Source organism: Coturnix japonica, chromosome 5 (assembly GCF_001577835.2).
Source record: "Coturnix japonica isolate 7356 chromosome 5, Coturnix japonica 2.1, whole genome shotgun sequence".
Lineage (NCBI taxonomy): Eukaryota > Metazoa > Chordata > Aves > Galliformes > Phasianidae > Coturnix > Coturnix japonica.
This window is the reverse complement of record NC_029520.1, coordinates 21,973,954-21,995,702: the sequence shown is the minus strand read 5'-3', so window position 1 is coordinate 21,995,702 and position 21,749 is coordinate 21,973,954. Positions and strand designations below refer to the sequence as shown.

The window sequence follows — 21,749 nt, the reverse complement described above, 5'->3', positions numbered from 1 at the left end:
TCTTGCATCAGCAATTTCCTCTTGCACAGATTTGGATGAAGAGCAGAAGGGGAGCAAAGTTTATCCTTTCTAATGGTATCAGAGCACTAATGCATTCACAGAAGGGTAGGCAGGCAAATCAATACAGAAACAAATATCTTCAGAGATACCGAGTAACGTGCAGGCAGAACTAGTGCTACACCAAGGAAGTAGTCACAGTAGATAACTGGTGATAAACAAGGTATGTACAAAACATTTATTTCCCCCCATTTAGTTTATAAAAAAAAAAACTGAGCTTGAGATTTCAGCATTTCATATGACAGTATTTGCTCACCTAGTATTTAGTATTAGAAGTATTATTATTTGCTGAGCTTACAAATGCTGAGTTACCTTTCCTGTCACTGTTTCATCCTAACACATCCAAATAGCTTTTCTATCTATGCCTTTTTTTTTTTTTTTAAATAACATTAGTTTTTGCATTTAAGGCATTAAACATCTCACTCTTCTTAACATCTTTCAAGTGTTTAAGTTGTTTTGTTTTTTATTTTTTATTTTTTTAAATCCTCAGTGTATTGTAGAAAGGACCGAGCCCAGCCATAGCTGATCTAAGCATCCAGTACTAGTTCTGTGGTAGGATGTGCTGAACAGTTGCTACAGGATCCACGTGGAGAACAGGGCAAGCAGATACCTCAATTCCTTTAATTGACCAGTGGAATGTTTTGAAGCTTGCAGTCCAAACTATGCATCCTAGCGGGTAACAAGCATTCTGATGAAGTCTGCACCAAGTTATTGGGAGGCTCCATGAGCATCTCTTTTCTACTTGCATTTTCTCATTCGATACCTTTTAGTTATGCTAGATACATAGTGTGATATACAGCAATGGCAGAAAATATCAGTAACCAACTGGAGAGTTCTGCAACAGGACAGTTCTCCAATGAGATGAGAGTTCTAAATGTTTAAGAGCTCAGAAGCTGATGGGTAGAATGTTATGCTCAGATACATTATAAGATATTATTCAATTATCTGTGGATTCTACTAGCTAACAACAACCTGACCCATATTCTAAAGCACAGACAGCACAAATATTTACATGAGAGAAACAGTATTTACAAGTGAGATCCCAGATACTTCTGATTTTACCTAACCCATAGACAGTCCTCTACGGTTTCCAAGAGCTTGAGCTTTTTTCTTCTTTCTCTCCTGCTCGTGCTTCTCCCGCCTGTCTTCCCTGAAGGAGAAAAAGGAGAGGGACCTTTTTTCAGATTACAGTAAGAGCAAAAATAGAAGCAACGTCAGGAATATGAAGTTAACCAAGGCTTAATATCTGTTTGAACAATGTGCAACATTAGCCATGCAAAAAACAAAACAAAACAATCCACCTGTTCTACTTGGTCTAAATGTTTAGATTCAATTGAAATCTTATGCTTAGATGTACAGGTCTAACACTCAAGGCAATATTTCATATACATCCAGTTGCTTTTGAGCTCAGTCTCCCAGTGCTAGAATTGATAGCTTTCCACAGAAAGAGATCTATCAAATCCATAGCTGCTAGGATAGTTATTGAACTACAAAACAAATACAAGAAGTATTCTTTCCTAAACTGTATACTTTAAAGCTCAAAGAGCTCAACGAATCATCACGTGACTTTAAATGACACTTTTAATGAAAAGCTACTGTTGTACTGACCTTGTCTGGAGACGTGGCTGTTTGTAGTCTCTCTTACATGAGGTGATGCTGTTGTTGACAGACTTCTTTGGGGGAGCATTTTCTTTAAGTTCTCCCCAAGGTTTTAGTCGTCCTATATATTAGAGGCAAAGGGAGGACACTGAATTACTACATTTAGCGACAGTATGCTTAAACTTGTAGCTGGCTCGTCGCCTTCAGGACAAAATGTCTCTTGAGCTGCATAATATATCAGCTTCATCAGCCCATTTCTTATGAGCAGTTTTCCAGGTAGCAGTCTCTATGCAAAAAACTTCAGATGTTTTCCTTCTACAGAAGTGCGCTTTGTAAACGAGCATTACCATGTACAGAATTATCCACATATTCTGTATATTCAGTATAACACAAGAACATTTACTCCTATTTATGAAATTTTTGTTGGAGATTTTCCCTTCAGGAGGGAGGGAGGCTCTTAAAACATATTTAAAGTAGAACTTTCACATCAGTGCACAAGCTATGTGGAAACCTCAAGAGAAAGGGTAAAAAGAGCCAATTCACACCACAATATAGGAAGTTTGCTCAGTGGCTTATTTTATGAACACCTTGCTGTAAGTAACATGACCAGTGCAGGATCACAGTACCTTTATGTGGTTGATACCGAAGCGGCCTTGAAAGACTTGCTTGGAGATCAAATACCTTCCTGGTGCTTGATGATTCTGCAGACTGAGCTGCAAACTTGAACGGGGTAACAGCTACAAAAGGCAGCAAGATATTATGCTTACTAATAGTGGCAGGAATATCAGCGTACATAGCAACTTGGAGAGTGCCGGAGGACCACCAAGACTAAAGAGTCATTAAACACTGCCTCCTACCACTAAAGACAAGGTTGCAAACAGCTCACCAGCAAGAGGAAGCTCTCAGATCTAGACAGGGCAGAAGTCATGAAATATCTTTACACTCTGCTTTTAAACAGCAATCTGCTAAGCAGCAGATCTGCTACACTTCAAGTGTGCACGTATGAAACAAAGGCGTGGACATGAATTCCTCTTTGGGTGTACATTCAGTGATACTTGGCTGAATGCTTATGGAGGCCAAACAGCAGTTGTGAGCAAAGTGCATCAATGTGCTTTGCTGTTGCAGATTCCTAGTGAGCAGAAGACTTATTTTCCCTACAGATAGGGTTTTATAGCATTTTGGATTCCAAACTAACTAGGGTTGCTGAGGTAATAATATCAGATTGTCTTGTGTCCATCCCACAAGAATGAAAACACTGAGAAGACATCAACAACACATCTGAGTGCACATTTCTCCCCATACATGTCACATGAAGCTTTTACCATGTGCTCCACAACCTTTTAAAGTTTTTTTTAAATCCCTCCCAGTATGTTAGCCTTTCCTGTAAGTAGCCAGGTATTCAAAGTCTTTGCACTTACTCTGTGTTTAAATCTTACCTACTCTAATGATAATCAAGAAACTGGAAATTGAAGGAAATAAACTACTCCAGTTTCTATAGAATCACTCATGTATTTGTGAATGAAATTTAAATGTATAACCTAATAGTGAGTAGGTCCATGAGTTATACAAACATTCAGTACAACACGTCTTGATGTGAAAAAGTATTTATTATTTACTTTACCTTTTAATGGAGGAAGATCATTATTTCTTGTGCTTCTCTTGCTGTTTTTTGCATTTAAGGGTTCACAGCTTTTCTGGCTATCAGGTGTGCACATCTCTTCCACGTATGGAGACATCCGAGATGGAGTCTTAGTAAGAGAACGTTTGTGCTCATTATCTTTTGTGGCTTCAGAGAACCTGAAAGTTATTAGAGATAATCAAGATTAAGTCACCTGCAAGGAATGCACAAGCAATATCACAGAACAAAGAGCAAGTGTTGCACTCACAATGAAACTGATGACTAGTAAAGATATTCACAGGTCTATCATTAACATCTGTAAATAACAGTAGAAATTTTAAAGAGATGACTATCTTGTTATTTCAGGGATCAAATATATTTGGATGCAATAAGCTAACTGTATACTAACACCTGTGTGCTGCAAATCTAAATATACACTTTTTTTTAATACATGTGTGAAATTGTGAAATAAATTTAAAATCTTTTGTGAATTAATAGTCTCATCAATTTCAGACAAACAACATGGAAATAAATTCTGAAAGAGCTTCCTTCTACACACTGCTAAAGAATCAAGAGGGGCTGCAGCAGGGAGGGGAAAAAAAACCACCAACAAAACACATGCAACACAAAGCACTAAAGACAGAATGAGTTATTTTCATTTGTTGTCATCTCCACAGGAAGGAAAAAAATTGTGCAGAGTAATTGAGATATGATAAATAGGAAGAGAAAGCATGGAAATCAAAATTAGCACATTCAGAATAGAATGGAAGTGTCTAGACTGAGTCTGAGAATTCCAGATTGGATGTTCCTTGAAATACGAACAATCAAATCACATGACAGCAAAAGTTACAAATCCCATAACATAAATAACTTATTAGGAGTTGGTCAATATTAGAAGACGTACTGACTTACCAGTAGGAAAAAAAAAAAAAAAAAAAACGCAGCACACATACACAATATTTATTCAGGAGCCAAAAAATAGTCCTGACAAATATTCACTTGGCACACAAGTGTTAGGATGTGAAGGATATGAGAAAAATTCAAAGGAATGAAATAGAGACACCAGATCAACCTGCCATTAGTAGGGTGATAAGGATATCCAAAGCTAAACTTCAGCTGCTGTAGAAATCCAAGTGAAAGCAAGTGGCTGGTGTTAGTACAACCATTGTGTGTGTGTTAGTACAACCATTAGAAGCCAGGAAAAACAACAGAAACAATCACTTCTGCTGAAAGGAAACGTGTGCAAAAGAATACTTTTAAGGACTGTATATTCAATTCTTTAAGAAGATTTTTGTTCTAGACCCAAGAAAAATCACTATTAAGCATTAAAAGAGTTATTTATGACAAAAATAAAAGTAAAAAAAAAAAATAATCAGGAGATGTTAATGTGATTGCTTATTTATGGATATAGTGAAATGTGCATAGAGTCTTAAAAGCAAACAAGGTGAGGCTTAATAACATCAGGTATGAGCTCATCTATTTAGCAAGTCATGACAACTTTCTGGTATCAGTTTGGTTCCCATGTGCTAAAAGCAACCTGCTTATGTCAGTTGATCACAAGATGAAGCCCTATTGTGATGTGAGCACCGAGTATTTGCAGTCCACTACAAGCTTCACCTGGAATACTACATTGAGTTCTAGTTCAGTCATCTCAAAGAGAAATTAATCCAAATATAGGAGATACAATTAAGTTGCTGACAAAACTGAATGACTACACAGTAAGAGGAAAAAAAATGGGCTTGGGTTGCTTAGAGAAATGAAAGCTGGAAGCGAGGCAAGTTTCCTCTACGGTCAAACAGCTGAATAAAGAATTAAGATAAAAACCTTTATTGTATTGCCTAAAGCTGTCAGTTCTTTCAGCTTAGCTTTATATCTGTATCTGGGTCACACTTGGAATAGTAATAAAGTAGTCAAATCAGTCTATGTTTATTACTTTAAGAGTGTCATATTATATTACTAATAGATAGGTTCATTCTTATTACCTGACATTCATTTTGGTTGTCGAGAGAACAGAAGGATTAAATGAAGATTTCCTTGACAAAATACTTTGACATCCAGTGTTCAAACTGCGTGGTGAGCGTCGAAGGTTACTCGGAGTACAAGTGCCAGAGAATCTGCCTCGTTCTGGATTGGGGCTGAATAAGAGTGTTTTGCCACTGGTACCTTTCTAGGGAAAAGTAAATCACAAATCAGCACAATCTGCTAAGTTTTTCCATTAAGAAGGTAGTTGTAAGAAGCAGGGAAACTATAGTATGTATGACAACTGTACAATCTATTACGGTTAAAAAGGGGATGGGAGGCAAGTGTTTTAATCTTAAGATTTTATATCATTAAATTCATCCGAAAACAGACTGTAAAATTGCTACAGAATGCCTTTTTCTAGTGCCCTTAAATGATTTGGGTTTTATTAGCCAACACCTGTCAAAATCATTTCTCTTAAACACACATTCACACACTGTATGCCATAAAGAACAAGAAACGTAAGTTCAGGAGTTCAGTGTTACTATTTGGGTACATCCATTAACATTCACCTATTCACTGACATGTTGCTGTTGTTTTTATAAGCTTGCCATGCCCAGAAAGAGGCTTCCTTTGCAGGTGCTATACAAACACTAACTCAAAGCCACTGTAAAGCTACATACGTTACCTACTAACAGAGTCATGTGTAGTCATTGAACAAAGGTTCTTTAAGGCACAATGAAAACCTTTGTTTAATCCCTGTTTGCTTGTTTTTTGGAAAACATCCCTTAGGTTATGTTCTGCAGCAATTAAAAAATGCCTGTTAACAGAAGTTCCAGGGGACCCTTTCACAAGTAACTGAGAGTTACATATTACACAAGATTATTAAACTATTTATTGTTTCCTGTAACTATTTGTAACCATACTCCATTAACATATGAGTTACATAAAACTACAGAGAAACTGCACGGAACCAGTTATGTAGGACTCCAATCATAATACTCCATCCCACATGCACAAGGCCAGCTTCTGAACTGCTCTGAACAGACTCTGTGGGAAACTTAAAGAGAGCCCTTGAGGAAATAAGAATATGGCAACAATGAATGTCTTCATTTGTTAGCACTTACCTTGGCTTCATTGAGGGAGCTGCTGCAGTTCTCAAGCTTTTTTTTCTTCCTCTCAATGTAATCAGCAATGGACTCCATTTTCTTGAAGTGAGCTTCATGCAGCCTTTTAAAGTCTAAGAAGTTCCAAAAATAATGAAGAGTTGTGCATCTGACAGGATCCTAAGGAAGCCTGCTACCTCACAGGCAGTTTACAGCACCTATTGTTATGGCCTCAATGACCTTATTCCTCTAAATAAAGTAGGGGTACCCACAGGTAACTGAACAGTATGCAACAACATCTATATCAACATCAACTCCACAGTTGCTTACGTGGTGAATGCTCTAGAGAATTCCATGGTCAAAGGAAAAAGATAAACATTCCCATTGTGAAGTAATAAAAAATAAAGTGAGTGTATTCTACAAAATGATGAACTGTTATCACAACTGTTCTATTGAAAAAGTAAAAACTAAACAAGTGGGAATCAGGAGTCACAGCACACCTTCCTACTCTTTGTTGCTTTGAAAATTATGAAAGCATTATATCTGGAAAACACCAAATATACAAGTGGGAAGATAAACATCAGTGTAACTTTAGAGTCCTGGGTTTCTTTTGTTGTTTTTTTGGGGGCTGATTTGGGTGGGTTGTTTTTTTTTTGCACCTTCTAAAGAGAAAACAGTCTCATGGTCCATAGAAACCAGATTTATATTTTTTGCAGAGCCTGCAATCCATCTCTCTTCACACACAGGCAATACTTTCTATTTTTAAGCATGGAAGATTATCTTACTTGGTGTCGTAGCTTTCAGCCCTGTTTTCCCAGGTTTGGATGCACTGCCAACAGGCAAAGGAGTCTTTTTTCCTGCAGGATGAGGATCACCTGGCACAGGAAGATTAAACAAAACTGTTACAACTACTAGAAAAATATTGCAACATCATTACAGCCCTTAATTAAAGCACTTGTGAAAAAATATACCTCATACCCTTGAAGTGGCTTAGGTTTCAAGAAATAAAAACCTCATTTGAAAAAGGTAAGTCCTAAGTATCTCAAAAGCCTTTTAAATGATACACAAGAGCATGATTAAAACCCTAACAACCTACAAAGTGAAAAACAAATTTGACAGTCACACCAGGTTATTTTATTTCACAGGAGGAGTTAACGAGAGAACTTTGCTTGTAGTAAGCAACTACAACTCACAGGTCTTTATCCAGTTAATAAGCTCATGTTTGTAAAATATTGATAAGAAAAAGGAACATCTTTTAACTGGCCTTTCTGCCACCTCCTTAAATATAAACACAAGAGCCTAAACTCTTTCAATCATCCCTGCCTTCAGGTCAGTTCTATGGCAATACCAACATACAAAGTCTTCCACTAAATGTAGTTATAGTTTTTCCTCCATTACACAGCCACCTTACCATCTGAAATTACTGCTGAGAGGAAAAAAAATTAAAGCAATATAGATACTTGTGGTTATGGGAAGAGATGAGCGCTGCTTCAAGTGTCAGTGGGAAGGTAATTTTAGTACTGCCTCAGCTAAAGCATTTTTTTTAACATATTTTATTTACTTTTAACAGAAGCTTCATAGAAAACTTTCATTTCCTTAATTAGCTTTGAAGTTACATATGACCTCTGATAAGAATGCCCCTTAAATTCTATCAAACAGCAAAGATACCCATGGTACATCACAGGGACTGTTACATTTAACCTAACAGGAGGCAAATAATGGGCTGTGTCCAGTGATTTGTTGCGAATCTATTAATCAAGATAGGAAAGATAAACTTAATTCCTCTCTAGGTCAGCTGCTCGCACAAAGGACTAGAGGAGAAGCGAGACCATATTTTCAGTAGCATCATGCTCTAAGATCAAGAAAATCAGACATAAAAGCAATCCACCATTATACTGCCTAACAATATTTGTGTGTTAACAAACTAACAAGGGCATTGTCTGCATATCGTTTTATACTAGCTCTGGCTCTACCCCCAAGAAGGCAATGACAAAGCCCACTCATCCAAAGAAAGAATAACAAGGCATATTCCAGAAGGCACTGATCCTAAACAAGCCCCTCTAACCCCCCCCCCCCCCCCAACCTTCACGCTGCCTCTCCGGGTCATTTCCTGGCATTTTCAGAAAGGTAAAGATCACTAAACATGGCACTAAGACATTTACTTTTTAGGTTATTTTTTGTCTGCAAATTTGAAGTACTACAAAGCTTATTTTTAAGGAAGTTTTTACTTACATTCTGCTCTAGTGCTTTTAGTAGAAGTCTTCTTTGTCTTCTCAGCAGCCACCACTCTTGGATTCTCATTAGCAATTTTTTTAGTAACTTGTTCCACATTTTGGAATACCATCTTTCCCTTTTCACAGTCAACTTGAGGCACCTCATTCTCTTTTGTTTCGGAATGCCCCTGCAGTTAAGCATACTTCATTAAACAATTTGTTCCAACCGGGTATAAGGAAAGGATCTCGTTCTGAGAGCAGCTAGTCAGTGAAATGGGTGTCTAGAGAGGTGGTGTATAAAAAAAAGTTATAAAAAAAAACAGCTTATGTAAAGCCCCAAGCAGTATGATTTCACCTCATAGCATGCCCTGCTTTCAGGGGGAGATTGAGCAAGAGACTTTCTGAAATGCAACTGAATTTAACCTAGGAAATGTTTATAATTATCAGTATTAAGGCTCTAATCTGCATGATTGAAACATTTCAGCATAACGTTCCTTTTATTAACAAAACTATATTCAAGAAAAAAATTACTCAATTTCTACATTGCTTTTGACTATTACAGCTTTAGTTACCACTGGCTTTCATTTACTCATGCTGTGAAGACCAATGCCTCTCATCTCATCTTTTCCCTCTAACTCCCTCTACCATGAAGTTTTCTGCACAGGTTTGACTTCACCCTCTCACTCATCCAAATCCCGAAGCTGCTTAATATTCAGATACTACGATGAACTAGTGAAATCAGTCCTACACCCAGCGTAGGTAACCATGCATTTCCTCAGGAGGATTTCTATTTTTAGACTAATCACACAAGTCATTCCTGTTCATTATGGAGTAGCGTGCAGTCCAATTAGACAAGACCTGTGGTAGAAAGTACTTGTTTTCTGTACACCTGCATACAAAAATGAAACCCTTACCTGCTAATCTGGTAGCACAATTAATCAAGCCTTTTTGTTTTTAAAACTCCAGTTTCATTGGAAGACACAGACACACAAAAGAAAGCAACACAAATTACCTCCATCTCAGCAGAAGACCCTGTGTTTTCTTCACTGTCATTAATTTCCATATCAGAGCTCTTCTTTTTCCTGGTTGCTTTCTTTTCTTTACATCTTTTTGTGACGAAACATGCTGGATTAGGTATAAATTCAGAGTCCATTGAAGGAGATGCACTTTTTTCAGAACTCTGTATCAGAAAAGCACCATAACATGTAATAGACACACAAGAGATAAGTACTCCGAAGGGGCAGCTTCAACACTAGTGGTGGAGAAGGCACTTCACACAGGTGAATGCAAGAGTATGCTTAAGTAGTAGAGTAACTAGCAGTATCTAGATTTCCTGAAACACCTTCACTCCATTTTCATGGAAAAGCTACATAATAAAATAATTGTAGACCTTATATTCAGCAAATATGGGGATGGGCCCAGGGCCTCATCCAGCCTGGCCTTGAAACCTCCAAGGTCACAGTATCCTGCAGGCAACTGGGCACATCCCCCTCTGGGCAGCTCGTTCCATCACTTCATCACTGTCAGTTAAAAATCTTCCCCAACATCTAATCTAAATCTCCCTTCCTTTAGTTCACAACCATTCCCTCCTTGTCTTGTCACTATGTACCCACGTAAAAAGCTGATTTCCTTCATGTTTATAAGCTCCCTTTGAATACTGTAAAGCTCCAATGAGGTCTCTCTGCTGCTTTCTCTTTTGCTTTTGTTATAATGCCAGTTTAACTGAATTGCAGATGTAAAATACTTGGGGTTTAGTTAGTACAGAACTTAAACCTTAGTGTTTACAGGGAATAGTTTTGTACTGATACTAACAGATACATTTAAGGCAGAATTAATGCCTTCTGTTGCTTAAGAGGGCGTATCAAACGTTCACATATCTATCAACGTGTGAGCACATTAAACTAAAAGCACTATAAAAAAGTGCTTTTATTACAATTAACATCGTGCTAAAAAACCAATATTTGTAAACGGTAGAGCACAACAAAGTAACAAAGTTTAACAAAGTGTTCTTTCTGAAAAAGAAGGGCTGCCTTATTATTTATTACCGTATTTTCATTTCCTTGCACTCTTCCTTGGAAGTGCTGCTTCAGCGCTTTCAGCAGTTTATCTGCCTGCAGAGAAAGAAAGCAAAGCAGCACATGAACTAAACGCTGCACGGAGCCATCAAACAAACAGGACGCTGCCCAATCCCAAACCCAGCCCCAGCCCGCACAGACGTTTGTGAGCCCCTCGTTCCCCCGCTCACCCTGAGGTTGGCCTTCAGGCCGGCAGCCTTGGCGACCTGCTGCAGCTCCACGTACTTGAGCGCGTCCAAGGCCTGGAGCTGTGAGGGCAGCGCCATCATCGCTGCTCCGCCAACCGCCGCTCTTCGAATCTCGCGCTTAACCGACGCGCAGCTCCTCGCTCCCGCCCCCGCCGTTCGAACTGGCCCGCCGCGTCCTGCCATTGGTTTGGCCGGGTGAGGGAGGCGGGATTAACCGCACTGTGATCGCCCACTGGCCGCCGTAGCCCCCAGCGCTGTGTTTTTCAAGCGCGATTGGCCCCGGAAACTCGGGGCCGTAATTCTCGCCCTCTCCTTCTTGATTGGGCGGCAGAACGAGGCGAGGATTGACGGCTTTACTGCCCAATAGCAGCGCCCTCATGGCGAGGTGGAGGAGGCGGGAGACGCGCTCCAGCGGCGGAGATGGCGGTGAGGCGGCACCTGCAGCGCTTCTTCGAGGAGCCGCAGCGGTTCTTGGAGGAGCCGCAGATCCGCGGCACGATCGTGGTGGAGCGGCCGCTCCCCCCTGAGCCTCCCCCGGCTCCACCTGCTCCGGCTCCGGAGGCGCCGCGGTGTTGCGAGCTGCGGCCGGAGGATTCCGCCGTGTTCCAGTGCCGCGGGTGCTGGGCCGTGCTGAGCGACTCGCTGCATCTGTGCGCCATGGAGGAGCAGCGCCTCGGGCTCCTCGTGTGCCTCAGTCAGTGCTGCGGGACGGGGCGGGGATGGGGCCACGCGCTGCTGCTACACGAGCTAATCCTCTGTCCGCAGGAGTCACCGGCAACGTGCTGTGCGAGGAGACGCTCTTGGTCGGACTGGATGGAGCCCTGACGGGATGGTGCGTAGCAACAGCCTTATACAGCACGTTGAATGCCCTTATACAGTGCACTGCAGTCTTACGTGTTTTACTGCCCTGACAGAGGCAGCGATGCAGTGCCCTCTGACAAGTGAGCAGCAGTATCCGTGCTTTCAGAAGCTTTTTTTTTAATAATATAATTGTTTTGTGTTTCCTTTCAGTACGTACAACACACTGTCCTGTCGGTCGTGTGGCTCGGCTGTGGGCATTGTTCTTTATTCTGCCTTCAGAGAGCTGGCCTATCTCCGAGGCTTCTTCTGTTTCTTCAAGGACAGCATCTTCTGGTAGGTGCCCTGCCCTGGCTTCTGATGGTCAGGGACTTCATGGCAAGCTGCAAGTTATTCCAGCTGAATACAGCCAACATACCTAACAAAAGCTGCTTTATTTCTGACTCAGAGCATCACTGTGGGATGTTAATGTTCTGTTCTTGTTTTATGTTGTCATAATTCCATCTGATCTACCTTGTACTTTTTGAGTCTCCTTATCTTACATCAAAGTTTTAATTGAGCTATTTGCGGTGCTGAGACTCCTTCAGTTCCAGGTCCACTTAACTAACGTGAGCTATCAAAACAAGTCTGCGATAGATGGATCTGATTATAGAATCACAGAATAGTTTGAGTTGGAAGGGGCCTTTACAGGCCATCTCATCATCTAGTCCAACTCCCCTGCTCCTAACAGGGACACCTACAGCCAGAGCAGGGTGCTCAGAGCCTGGTCCAGCCTGACCTGGAGTGTCTCCAGGGACAGAACATCCACCTCAGCTCTGAGCAACCTGTGCCAGTGCCTCAATAGCAGATACCAAGAGGACTTCATGATTTGGAAGTAAACATGTTATTCTATGGAGAACTTTAGGGAATAGTTTTATCTGCTTTAAAATCAGCTTAAATAGTCTGTCTAAATGAGTGCAACTTCTTGTTTGCAACTGTTTTTCTTGTTTTTCCCCACTTGTTTTCCAGTTATCTCTTAAAAAGCAAAATGATAATCGAAGCTTCTAAGGTGAAATTTCCTGCTGTGACCTTAAAGGATCAAATGGAGAAAGTAAGGTTTCCACGTGACTTTGTATGAAAATAGCATGCAATACTAATATTTCTTGATTTGAAGTATTTTTAATTGGCCAGAAACATAATATTACTGTATCTGCAACACAGACCAAGTTCTAGCTAATCTTCTGACGTAAGTGTGCTGTTTACTTTCTTCTTTAGTGAATGTGTATGGGGCTTTTTAACTACCTAAATGTTGCCAAGAGGGAAGGGTACTTCTCTACATGTTGAAAACAAAACAAACAAAGAGAATCCTTTTTAAATGAAACTTTTCCTAACTATTGCTACCTGTGTTGTGTATTGCTACGTGGAATTGAAAAGCCACTGTTGAAGAATTAAAAAAATATATACACATTTGTTAGATTGAAATGGATTTCAGTGTTTTTATATGGGAAGTGACACTAAAATACAAAAATGCCATGCAGGCATAAGTTCCCCTGAAGCTGAGATAGATTATTTTGAGGTAAAAGTACAAGTGCTTCATTGCAAACATGTGTTGTGGCGTTTTAGAGAAGCTGTGCATTGATCAGAGCAAGTGTTAGACTCTATTCTTTGCTTTTTAAAATATATCTTAAAGATACATCATTAAGATGTGAAGATAAAAAGATCTATCTTGCCTACGGTGCTTTTCATGTGTTAACTTCAACCCCAGACTCTAGAAATGGCATTTTTAAGGGGTTGTCCCAAACCGATGCTGTCACAGTCTCCAAATCTCGCTATGTAAAAACATGTAACTAGAAAACATGGCCCTGATTACAGCCAAGCTCCAGCAACTCTAAGTGGAGCGTTTCAGTGCATCTCTGACACTAGTTATGCTGACCCACGTTCATTTCTTTCTAGCACAGGTTTGTGATTCGAGTCTTGGTTAGTTTTGGCTTTTCTAGACATAGAACATAAAGTCAGTCCAGCATCGTTTTCCGTTCTGAAAGTCATCTGCTCTTTAGCCACCGAAAGTGGGATGCGTATCATTAAACACCCAGAACTTTTGCCCTCTAATTTTACAATTCCCATCTCTTTTTTTGTTCTTAGCTGAAAGAAGACCTTGTGAATGCACATGTGCGTGTCGATTTGCTGATGAAGAAAGTGGAACAACTGAAACAAAATAACATGGCAGAAAACAGAGCTCTGCATCACATGCAATAGTTGATACTAAGGAAGAACATGTCATTTTAAAGAACTGCCGGAGTCATTTCTGCAGCTCTGCTGAGTTTCATCATTTTGATGAAGTAAGGCACCAGATGGCTGATCTGTCATTTTATTGCACACAGAAAGAACTGGCATTTCAGTGCATCTCTTCAATCTAAGGGGAACACCTGAAAATCCAACATGAACGGCTTACTTGTGCAGCACATAATTCTCTAAGTCTGTATTACTTTGGCTGTGATTCTCCATAATGACTTGAAGAGGACAGAACACTTTTTGCAACAATAAAATCAGGCCTATAGAACCATACAAAACACACTATCATAATGGTAATTGAGAGGAAGTGTTGTAATTTAAAGGTTTCTAAGGAGTTCTAAAGTTTTTGTTCTATCTTTTCATACACATGGAATATTCATGGCAGCTCGCTGTTTGTCAAGTGGTTCATTAGCTGCATCTGGTATATCAGACTTCTGAATAGCCTCCCAATGAATTCTTTGAAAGAATCTGCTTGTAAGTGTGGCCTGCAAAAGGAGCAAGTTAGCATTTCCTAGAAGCTGCACAGTTGTGCTTGGTGAATCTATATGGTGTAAAACTAACGAGCATGAGGTTATAGATTTCACCTTGAGGTACGATGCTGGCTTCTGCCAAAGTCATCTGGAAATGCAGGCCCGTGGCTGCGTGGATCAAGTTCTGTCTGCTCCATCAAATTTAGTCTGAGCAGTTACCTTCAATAAATTTGAGCCTTTTTTGATTAAGACTTCTGGATTGTCTCAGTCTGTTCTGATTAAGCAATAACACAGCCTTAAGAGCTGTTCTGCTGGGAAGGAAGCGGATCTCTATTAAATTCCACAGCTGTGGATGGTTATTTTCAATGGTTATTATCTGTGTTTTACAACTTGTTTAAGTGCAGAAATGTGGTACTTTCCAATGACAGCTAAATTTGGGCTATCAAAACACCTGAAGGAAGCGTTACTCACTCTTAAGATCTGCTTCAATGCCTATAACGATAGATGCTTTTTCAGCATGTGCTCTAGCCTGAACCCTTAACTAGACAGCAGTTGTTTTTAATAGCTGTCACTTTATTCTCATGTAAAGTTTTGAGTTCTATTTGACTATTTCATGATCAAGAACAAGCAATTTATTTTTTTTTAAGACTTCATTATTTAAATTACATTAAAGGAACTGCTTGTATTTAACTGGGCTTTTGTCACTAAACACACTGTGCAAACACGCTCCCTATCAGGTGTTTTCCATTATGTAACTTCATCTCTGCATTACTTCTAAGTGGCAGTTACTTCTTGTTGCATCAGTCTCAGAAACATGGTTGATAACGAGACCACTCACTTTTGCCCTTCTGTTTTTCACATTGACTCCTTCCTTGTCACAAAGCTTTACATTTGTACTGTGTACAATAGAAACAGCATTAAGTTCTCTTGCTTCATTTAGCAAAGAATCCACCCCCTGAGAGGAAAAGAAAGCAGCTGTTAGTTGCATTTTTATATATAATCTTTACAGTTGTAACTATTCTTTTTAATAAAAATGATGAAATTCACAAATATGCATTATACAGACCTTGAGTAGTATCATGTGTGTTGTAAGCTCACTTTTAAACTGCATTTGGCTTATCTCTTCAACTGGGAAGACTTCAGCTCCACTGAGTCACTGTGTGGTCCTTTGTGTCTGCTCATCAAATGATGGCACTGACTACTGCCCAACAGACCTGCTGGCACTCACAGCAGTACAGTTTTCTAAGTAAAACCTGTTTTAAGAAGCAAACCACCTTAATTTAAACAAATAAAACGCAACTGTATTGTCGGCATTCTGCAACAAATATTTCCTAAGACAGCAATTTAAACCAAAGGCTCCAGTTTAAGTCATGTTTGAACTTTTCAGCTTTCAATTTCACCCTGACCCAGGCTCAAATTCTGCTGGAATCTACAGTTAATGAATAAATATTCAGTTTCCTCATGTGGAACCAAATGTCCTCTAGCTAGATATCTCGAGAGATATGTAGCCATGGCCAGTCTGGCTCAGGATTGATGGACTCTCTCTTTAAACAAACACCTCCTTCAAAAGCAAGTCTCATGGTCAGGCCACAGATAGTTTTAGTCTTAAATGAGCTACTGGCTGTTGTCTTCTCTGGAACCTAAAGAGAAAAGCAAACAGAAAATGAAAGAAATAGAGGTGAAGCGGGTTAGTGAAGCAACAATCATACAATTGGTGTTTTATAAGCTAACCTAAGAGTTAGCAATCTCTAAGAAGTTCCGGAAGGTTCACAGCAGTGTTGGTAACTGTGGCTTCTTCAACAGAGTCCTCAGGAGGTGGTGTCTTCACTGCTGCATTACAGAACTTCCCAAAAGAAGCACCTGCCTGAAGAAGCGGTGTATTGCAACTTGGTTAATCCTTCTTTTGAACAAACGACACATCAAGTCTTAGTGCATTCTCAGCCTGTGCTGCTTTATTGCTAAAAAAATTTGTATACAGGTGCAGAGTTTCCAAGTTCATTTTTAAACAGTTCCTCTTTACAGCGTCAAAAGAATAAAATCTTATCTCGAAATCCTCAAAGATGCATAGATATAAAAGCAAGCTGCCTTTTGGAAAAAAACATCAGAATTTGCAGGGAAACATTCTTTTACTGTTACCATGTAAAACACGTGCAATGCGAGTACATAGATCCTAGTGATACCGGTAATTCTCTCCACTATCCCCCGTGAGTAATGCCACCAGGAGTTCAGCATAAGAAGTCTTCTCTAACCTGGTTTCTAAGTAGTAAGCTATTCTTAAACAATCTATAATTACTACTTCTCCTTTGCTGTTAGATTTCACTTCTCAAAAGGAAGGTATCTTCACTGAAGTCCTAAAGGAGCTCACTCCCCAGGTTTTATATTGGAGAGGATAAGCATGAAGAATGGATTCAAGTGCTTATTCATCACACAAGAGAAAACATACATAACAGTTTAAAACCACATGAAATGTTCTAAAAAAATACCCAACTCAGCATTAGGTGGCCACAGTTAATTGCTGGGCTCAACTTGTTTTACCAGTTCGAGTTTTTCTTGAAGAAGCTGGCTCAAGGGATTTCATTTAATCTAACTTCGGTACAGTAAAATAATTAAATCTTCTCTTATAATATTCCTATATTTATTTGGCAATTCTTGTATATCTAGAAAGCATTCGTGAGAAAAACAAGGCCCTATTCTAAACCCAAATCAAGGAGCTTTATGGACGGTTGGCTACCCAGCAGGAACAGGAGTTAACTTGACACAATTCCTTCCTCCGAGACGCCACCTCTTTCTGCTTAAGAAAGAGGACCGAGCCTCTGGACATGGAGAAGTTTCCTGCACAAGTTAAGCCCACCTGCAAAATGAAGCTAAGCGAGAAGTATGGAATTCTGCGGTAACACGCCAGTATTCTACTTGAAAACAGGAAAAGTGTTGTTGACAGCGGCTGTGCCACATCCTATGTTATTTTCAAACCGCCAGCGTTACTCACTGAAGGACTTGGGAGATATTACAGAAAGCAGAATAAAAGGTGACAGAAAGATGGCACCCAAGTTCCCTTTTATTTAATAAGTGAAATAAAGGAAAAAAAGATTATATTGCAACCCTTGTTGCAGAAGATAAAGACCTTCAGTGATCAAATCTCATTTTCTGTTTTTAAAAATCTCCTTTTCAAAGAACTTAAAAAATATACAAGATTACCAGTATTTTCAGGTTCGTTCCTGCAGATGCCATTATTGCTGGCTGGTACCAGTATGCTTCAGTACAGCTGCCTATGTGGCTAGAGAGTTACCTGAAAATACTGTCTATTAAAAAGCTATTCAACACCTGAAATATATGTACTGTGCTTATTAATTTCAGTCTTCTCCAAATAATTTCTCTCACCACAGACAAGCTTATTACCTACCGTCTGGCAACTACTACACTCATTTTGAGTCTGTTGTTTCTGCTACTGTTTTTTTTCCTCTTTTTCCACCGGTTGCTCCCCCCTGCACCATAAGTAAGAAACTCTGCACCCTTTTCTTTGCTACAGCTGCAGCAGGTGAGAAACCTCATCTCGCCCCTAAACATGCTTAGTTCATGCCCTGCTTTTTACATGCTCAGGGCACTAATACGAACCAGACAAGAGGTTACAAAGGCGAGTTCCGCTGATCCTGGTTCCTGATTTACAGTTTTGGTGCCATGCTTCTGACCCTATCTATACATTCTGCCCCCTTCTCTACGGAGGCAGCACATTCTCTAAAAACAAAAACAAAACAATCCCAAAATTTGAGAATCAAAGCAGGAAGTTCAAGCTATTGGTATATAATTTCCTATTGCTTCGTTATGTATAAATGCATATCTCAATTTACTGGTAATAACTACATTACACTAGACATTGTGAATCATGCATAATTAGAATACTAGCTCTAAGATTTGGTTTGTGGGCCTGTGCCATTTTCCTTCAGTTTCTCCACGCAGTTCTTCGTGCCTGAGGCATCACAAACCAGACGCCTTTGATTTGACCTGCAAACATGCTCATTTGGAGGGGAAGAGGAGAGAAGCAGACGAGACTTACACGGGACACACTGAACAGTAAGTTACCTTTTATCTTTAACCTCAGATGTTGTGAAGCCGTGGGAAATCTGCCTACATTACAACCTGGTACGTAGGCTCAGAGACAGAAACATACTCCTTGCTTATGTCAAGTACACCCACACTTTCTCGAAACTCAGGAGAAAGTGCAGAGCAGAATGAAAGGGAACAAATTACGGTAGTGTTCTGCACTGCTAAACGAGACACCCTGGTTTGACTGCTGGCTTTTGTGTGCCAATCAAAGTGCTATAGGGGCAACATGCTGGATTGTTCAGTAAAAGAAAAGCAATGGAATCTAACCTGAACTGCCATTATGCAGCTCTGTACCTGAACAGCAAGCTGGATTAACCTCTGAAGGAAGACCAGACTCCTTACTAGAGAAGCAGTCAGAATTTCTAAGACTGGTTATCCATCAAGTAGCCTTTGCAAGCCTGTTATTTTCGTCCCACATGACGCTCAGGTGCAGCAGTTGCAATCTGTCAAGTTGCATCTCCCACCACACGTACTGCCTAGACCTACTGCAGCAGCACCACTGGGTACGCAATGGTATTTACATGTCACCTCTGGGGTTACTACTGCTGAACGGCTGGTCTCAGTAATGATGTCAGTGGTGGTCACCACACTTGAAATGCCACAATGCTGTAGCGTACAACATTGCTACATAGTTTTAGAAGCAGTAAAACTCAGGAGTTTAGTTTGGAACAAATATCATGCCATAACACAACAACTGAAAAGCAAAGGCATTTCCTTTGTGGCTGTGAAGACTGATTTCTGGGATATTATATACTGAAGTCTGAACTAAGAAGAACATGCAGATAGCTTGCCTAGATACAAGTCTTGATTTCCTCCCCTTCTCTCAATTAATGAGACCCTGAAAATTTCTGTTCTGTCACAAAGTTCACGTTTCTGAAGTCCAAACATGACCATGTTTTCATTATTAATTCATTATCACGTAATTGTATTTGCCAATCACAAGAAATGTGTAATTTATTTAATGTAGCTGGATCACAAAGCTTCCAATTTTATCAATAATTCAATAGCTGGAATTTAAGCTGACTGTAACTTCCCAGATCAGTTAGCTTTTCATACACATTACATATGAACCAATTTATGCTTATCTCGGTTACTTCATACCATGAAAAACACTCACAGCCCTTAATAATCCCGCTGTCAACTTATGAAGAGCCAAAAGGCTTCACCCTGTCTCACCTCAAAACATTCAAAGCCTCCCTTCAGCTGGAAATTGCATTCCAAATTACTCCAGCTTTCTAGAAGAAATCTAGCCAGATAGATCTAAGCTTCTGACGCAATAATTCTGTTCAGAATACAGTGCCATCTGTGGACCACGCAGTCTCCACAGACTTCTGTATCTGCACTGAAATCAGAGTCAGCTATGGATGCTTTTGAACTCCTGCGGCTCTTTTATGTAACCCTTTGACAGCAAATGCTTTGCTGGGTGCAGAGGCTACAGCTGTAGATCAATATCCCTTTCTGTAACCAGAGGCTTCATGGTGCTTGCCTCGGTAAGACTTCAAGCACTAACAGAAATCAATGGTCTGAAACAGAATGTTTAGCGAGTCTAAAATTATTTTTGCTTTAAAGTACCATTTTTAGAATCCTAAAAATCTCCTTTGGGTTGTACGAATACTCTCCATTTTATTTTACTTTTTAAGACTGGTCATTCATCCATATCAAGATTTGTCTTTTTAAACGAAGAAGTACCTACAGTAAAGCTGTAATTTCAGAAACAGTTTCTTTCCACGGTCCAATATTTGGAAGGATCTAATTTCCCTTCAGAGGGGCAGAGCAAGCACTAAACTATGAAAAAGAAATGGGGAAACTTCAGCTACCTGAAGGGATATTTCAGAAAGAACTGCCTGCCCTTCCCCAGCACTCACTGACAGTGCTTCAGATACATGATACAGCTCAACAGTAGCATAAGGTTAATTAAGTATTCAAGTGCCAAATTCCCTCCGATGAGAGGAACACTAAGAGGAATTCACCCATCTTAGGAAAAGAGACTTTCACCCAACTCCCTGCAGCACAGAGCGCCACAAACTTATTTGGTTATTACCCACCTACTCTACTGTACAGCCTTGCTAACGCAAGTTATTTACTATCACATGCAAAACAGTTATTGCTACTAAAGTTCTATTTTCTTATTAAATCATCTTATGGCTTTGTTTGCATCAGGGATTCTTCCCCCTACATACTGTGCTATTTTGCATTCCAGTTTCAGAGGTATTTTTCAAATCGATTCTCCCGAGCACTAAACTACTTTAGTATGGTACAGCTACTTCTGTTCAGAACTGAACCTAAATGAGCACAAGTCCCCCAGAGCTCTGCTGTAAATGGCCCCCCACTCAGTTTTCTTGGCAATGCATTAGATGCAGAGAGGCGGGGGGGGGGGGACGCTGTTATCTACACTAACTCTGCAAGGATTACTGGTTTTGCACCAAAGAACATGCTACTTGATTAATGACTTTAGAGATATACCCTATTAAAATTACAAAACCGAGCCACCCATTCCACCCCTCCTCCTAATGGCCATTTACAGGCAGGTCTCAGGAAAAATAAGATGCAGTATCCTCTCTAAACCAACAAGAGAATTTTGTTCTTATAAAGGGGGAAATGTGTGAAGAGCAACACTGGCACCAAATAAAGAGAGTTTTTTCCTAGGAAATCAGAGGATGCCATCCACAGAGCACTACGCACCTCAGGAATCATACCACTCTCTTATTTGACCAGCCCAAGCTGCCCACTGAGTGCTAACTCATTTCAACTTCCCCTGGTCTAAGTTTTCCTTCTGAAAAAAGCAGAGGAGTGACATAAGTTATTAAAATCAAGATTAGAGCTGGAAAGCAACGCTGGAAGTTACCCAAAATACAAGATACTGAATCCTCAATAGTACAGAGGTGGAGAATCTATGATCCATACGCTAGATATTGCCTGCTGAACAGATACAGGCTGCAGTGTTGTTCCTCAACAGCCCTTAACCTTATTACATTCTCTCTTATTAAGATGTGTGTAAATGCAGGATCCACCAAAGGTGTTAAAAGAGTCAAAAGGACTTCAGGGAAAAAAAAATAATCAAAAACTATCCATTATTGAAAGAATTAAGTCTCCTACGTAAAATTGGCAGAGGGCACTTTGCAACCAGCAACTAAATAAATGAGAGTAATGTTTAACTGGTTATTGTAATTACATAATCTGATTTGAAATATACGTACGTTTTTAACTTAACAGATTTTGTAAATAATATTAAGGTAGCAGAGAGGTGCACAAAATGCACACTAACTCTTGAGCGTATGCATAATTCTGCTAATA

At 39.9% G+C, this 21,749-nt stretch overlaps 2 protein-coding genes across 2 annotated transcripts; one reads left to right on the top strand and one right to left on the bottom strand.

The window, feature by feature from the left end:
- Window positions 1-212: 212 nt before the first annotated feature.
- Window positions 213-11,100, bottom strand: NUSAP1 (nucleolar and spindle associated protein 1). Its single transcript, XM_015864255.2, has 11 exons — window positions 10,798-11,100; window positions 10,598-10,663; window positions 9,565-9,732; window positions 8,572-8,740; window positions 7,125-7,214; window positions 6,361-6,473; window positions 5,257-5,441; window positions 3,278-3,453; window positions 2,283-2,393; window positions 1,666-1,777; window positions 213-1,207 (listed from the first exon to the last, which is right to left on the bottom strand). The coding sequence occupies exons 1-11, from the start codon at window positions 10,996-10,998 to the stop codon at window positions 1,120-1,122; spliced, it is 1,479 nt and encodes a 492-aa protein (XP_015719741.1). The 5' UTR covers window positions 10,999-11,100; the 3' UTR covers window positions 213-1,119.
- Window positions 11,101-11,143: 43 nt separating this feature from the next.
- OIP5 (Opa interacting protein 5) lies at window positions 11,144-21,500 on the top strand. Its single transcript, XM_015864266.2, has 5 exons — window positions 11,144-11,509; window positions 11,581-11,647; window positions 11,827-11,949; window positions 12,622-12,703; window positions 13,735-21,500. Exons 1-5 carry the CDS (start codon window positions 11,236-11,238, stop codon window positions 13,846-13,848), a joined length of 660 nt encoding a protein of 219 aa, XP_015719752.1. The 5' UTR covers window positions 11,144-11,235; the 3' UTR covers window positions 13,849-21,500.
- The last annotated feature ends 249 nt before the right edge of the window (window positions 21,501-21,749 follow it).

What these genes read in the sequence shown, in the direction of transcription:
- NUSAP1 (XM_015864255.2), bottom strand. Translation starts at nt 10,998, where the DNA reads ATGGCAGGACGCGGCGGGCCAGTTCGAACGGCGGGGGCGGGAGCGAGG. An exon ending in GGTCTTCTGCTGAGATGGAG is followed by an intron (nt 8,741 to 9,564) that starts GTAATTTGTGTT and finishes GCTTAACTGCAG; the next exon opens with GGGCATTCCGAAACAAAAGA. An exon ending in TAAAAGCACTAGAGCAGAAT is followed by an intron (nt 7,215 to 8,571) that starts GTAAGTAAAAAC and finishes TTCCTGTGCCAG; the next exon opens with GTGATCCTCATCCTGCAGGA.
- OIP5 (XM_015864266.2), top strand. Translation starts at nt 11,236, where the DNA reads ATGGCGGTGAGGCGGCACCTGCAGCGCTTCTTCGAGGAGCCGCAGCGG. An exon ending in CGGGCTCCTCGTGTGCCTCA is followed by an intron (nt 11,510 to 11,580) that starts GTCAGTGCTGCG and finishes CTCTGTCCGCAG; the next exon opens with GAGTCACCGGCAACGTGCTG. An exon ending in GATGGAGCCCTGACGGGATG is followed by an intron (nt 11,648 to 11,826) that starts GTGCGTAGCAAC and finishes GTTTCCTTTCAG; the next exon opens with TACGTACAACACACTGTCCT.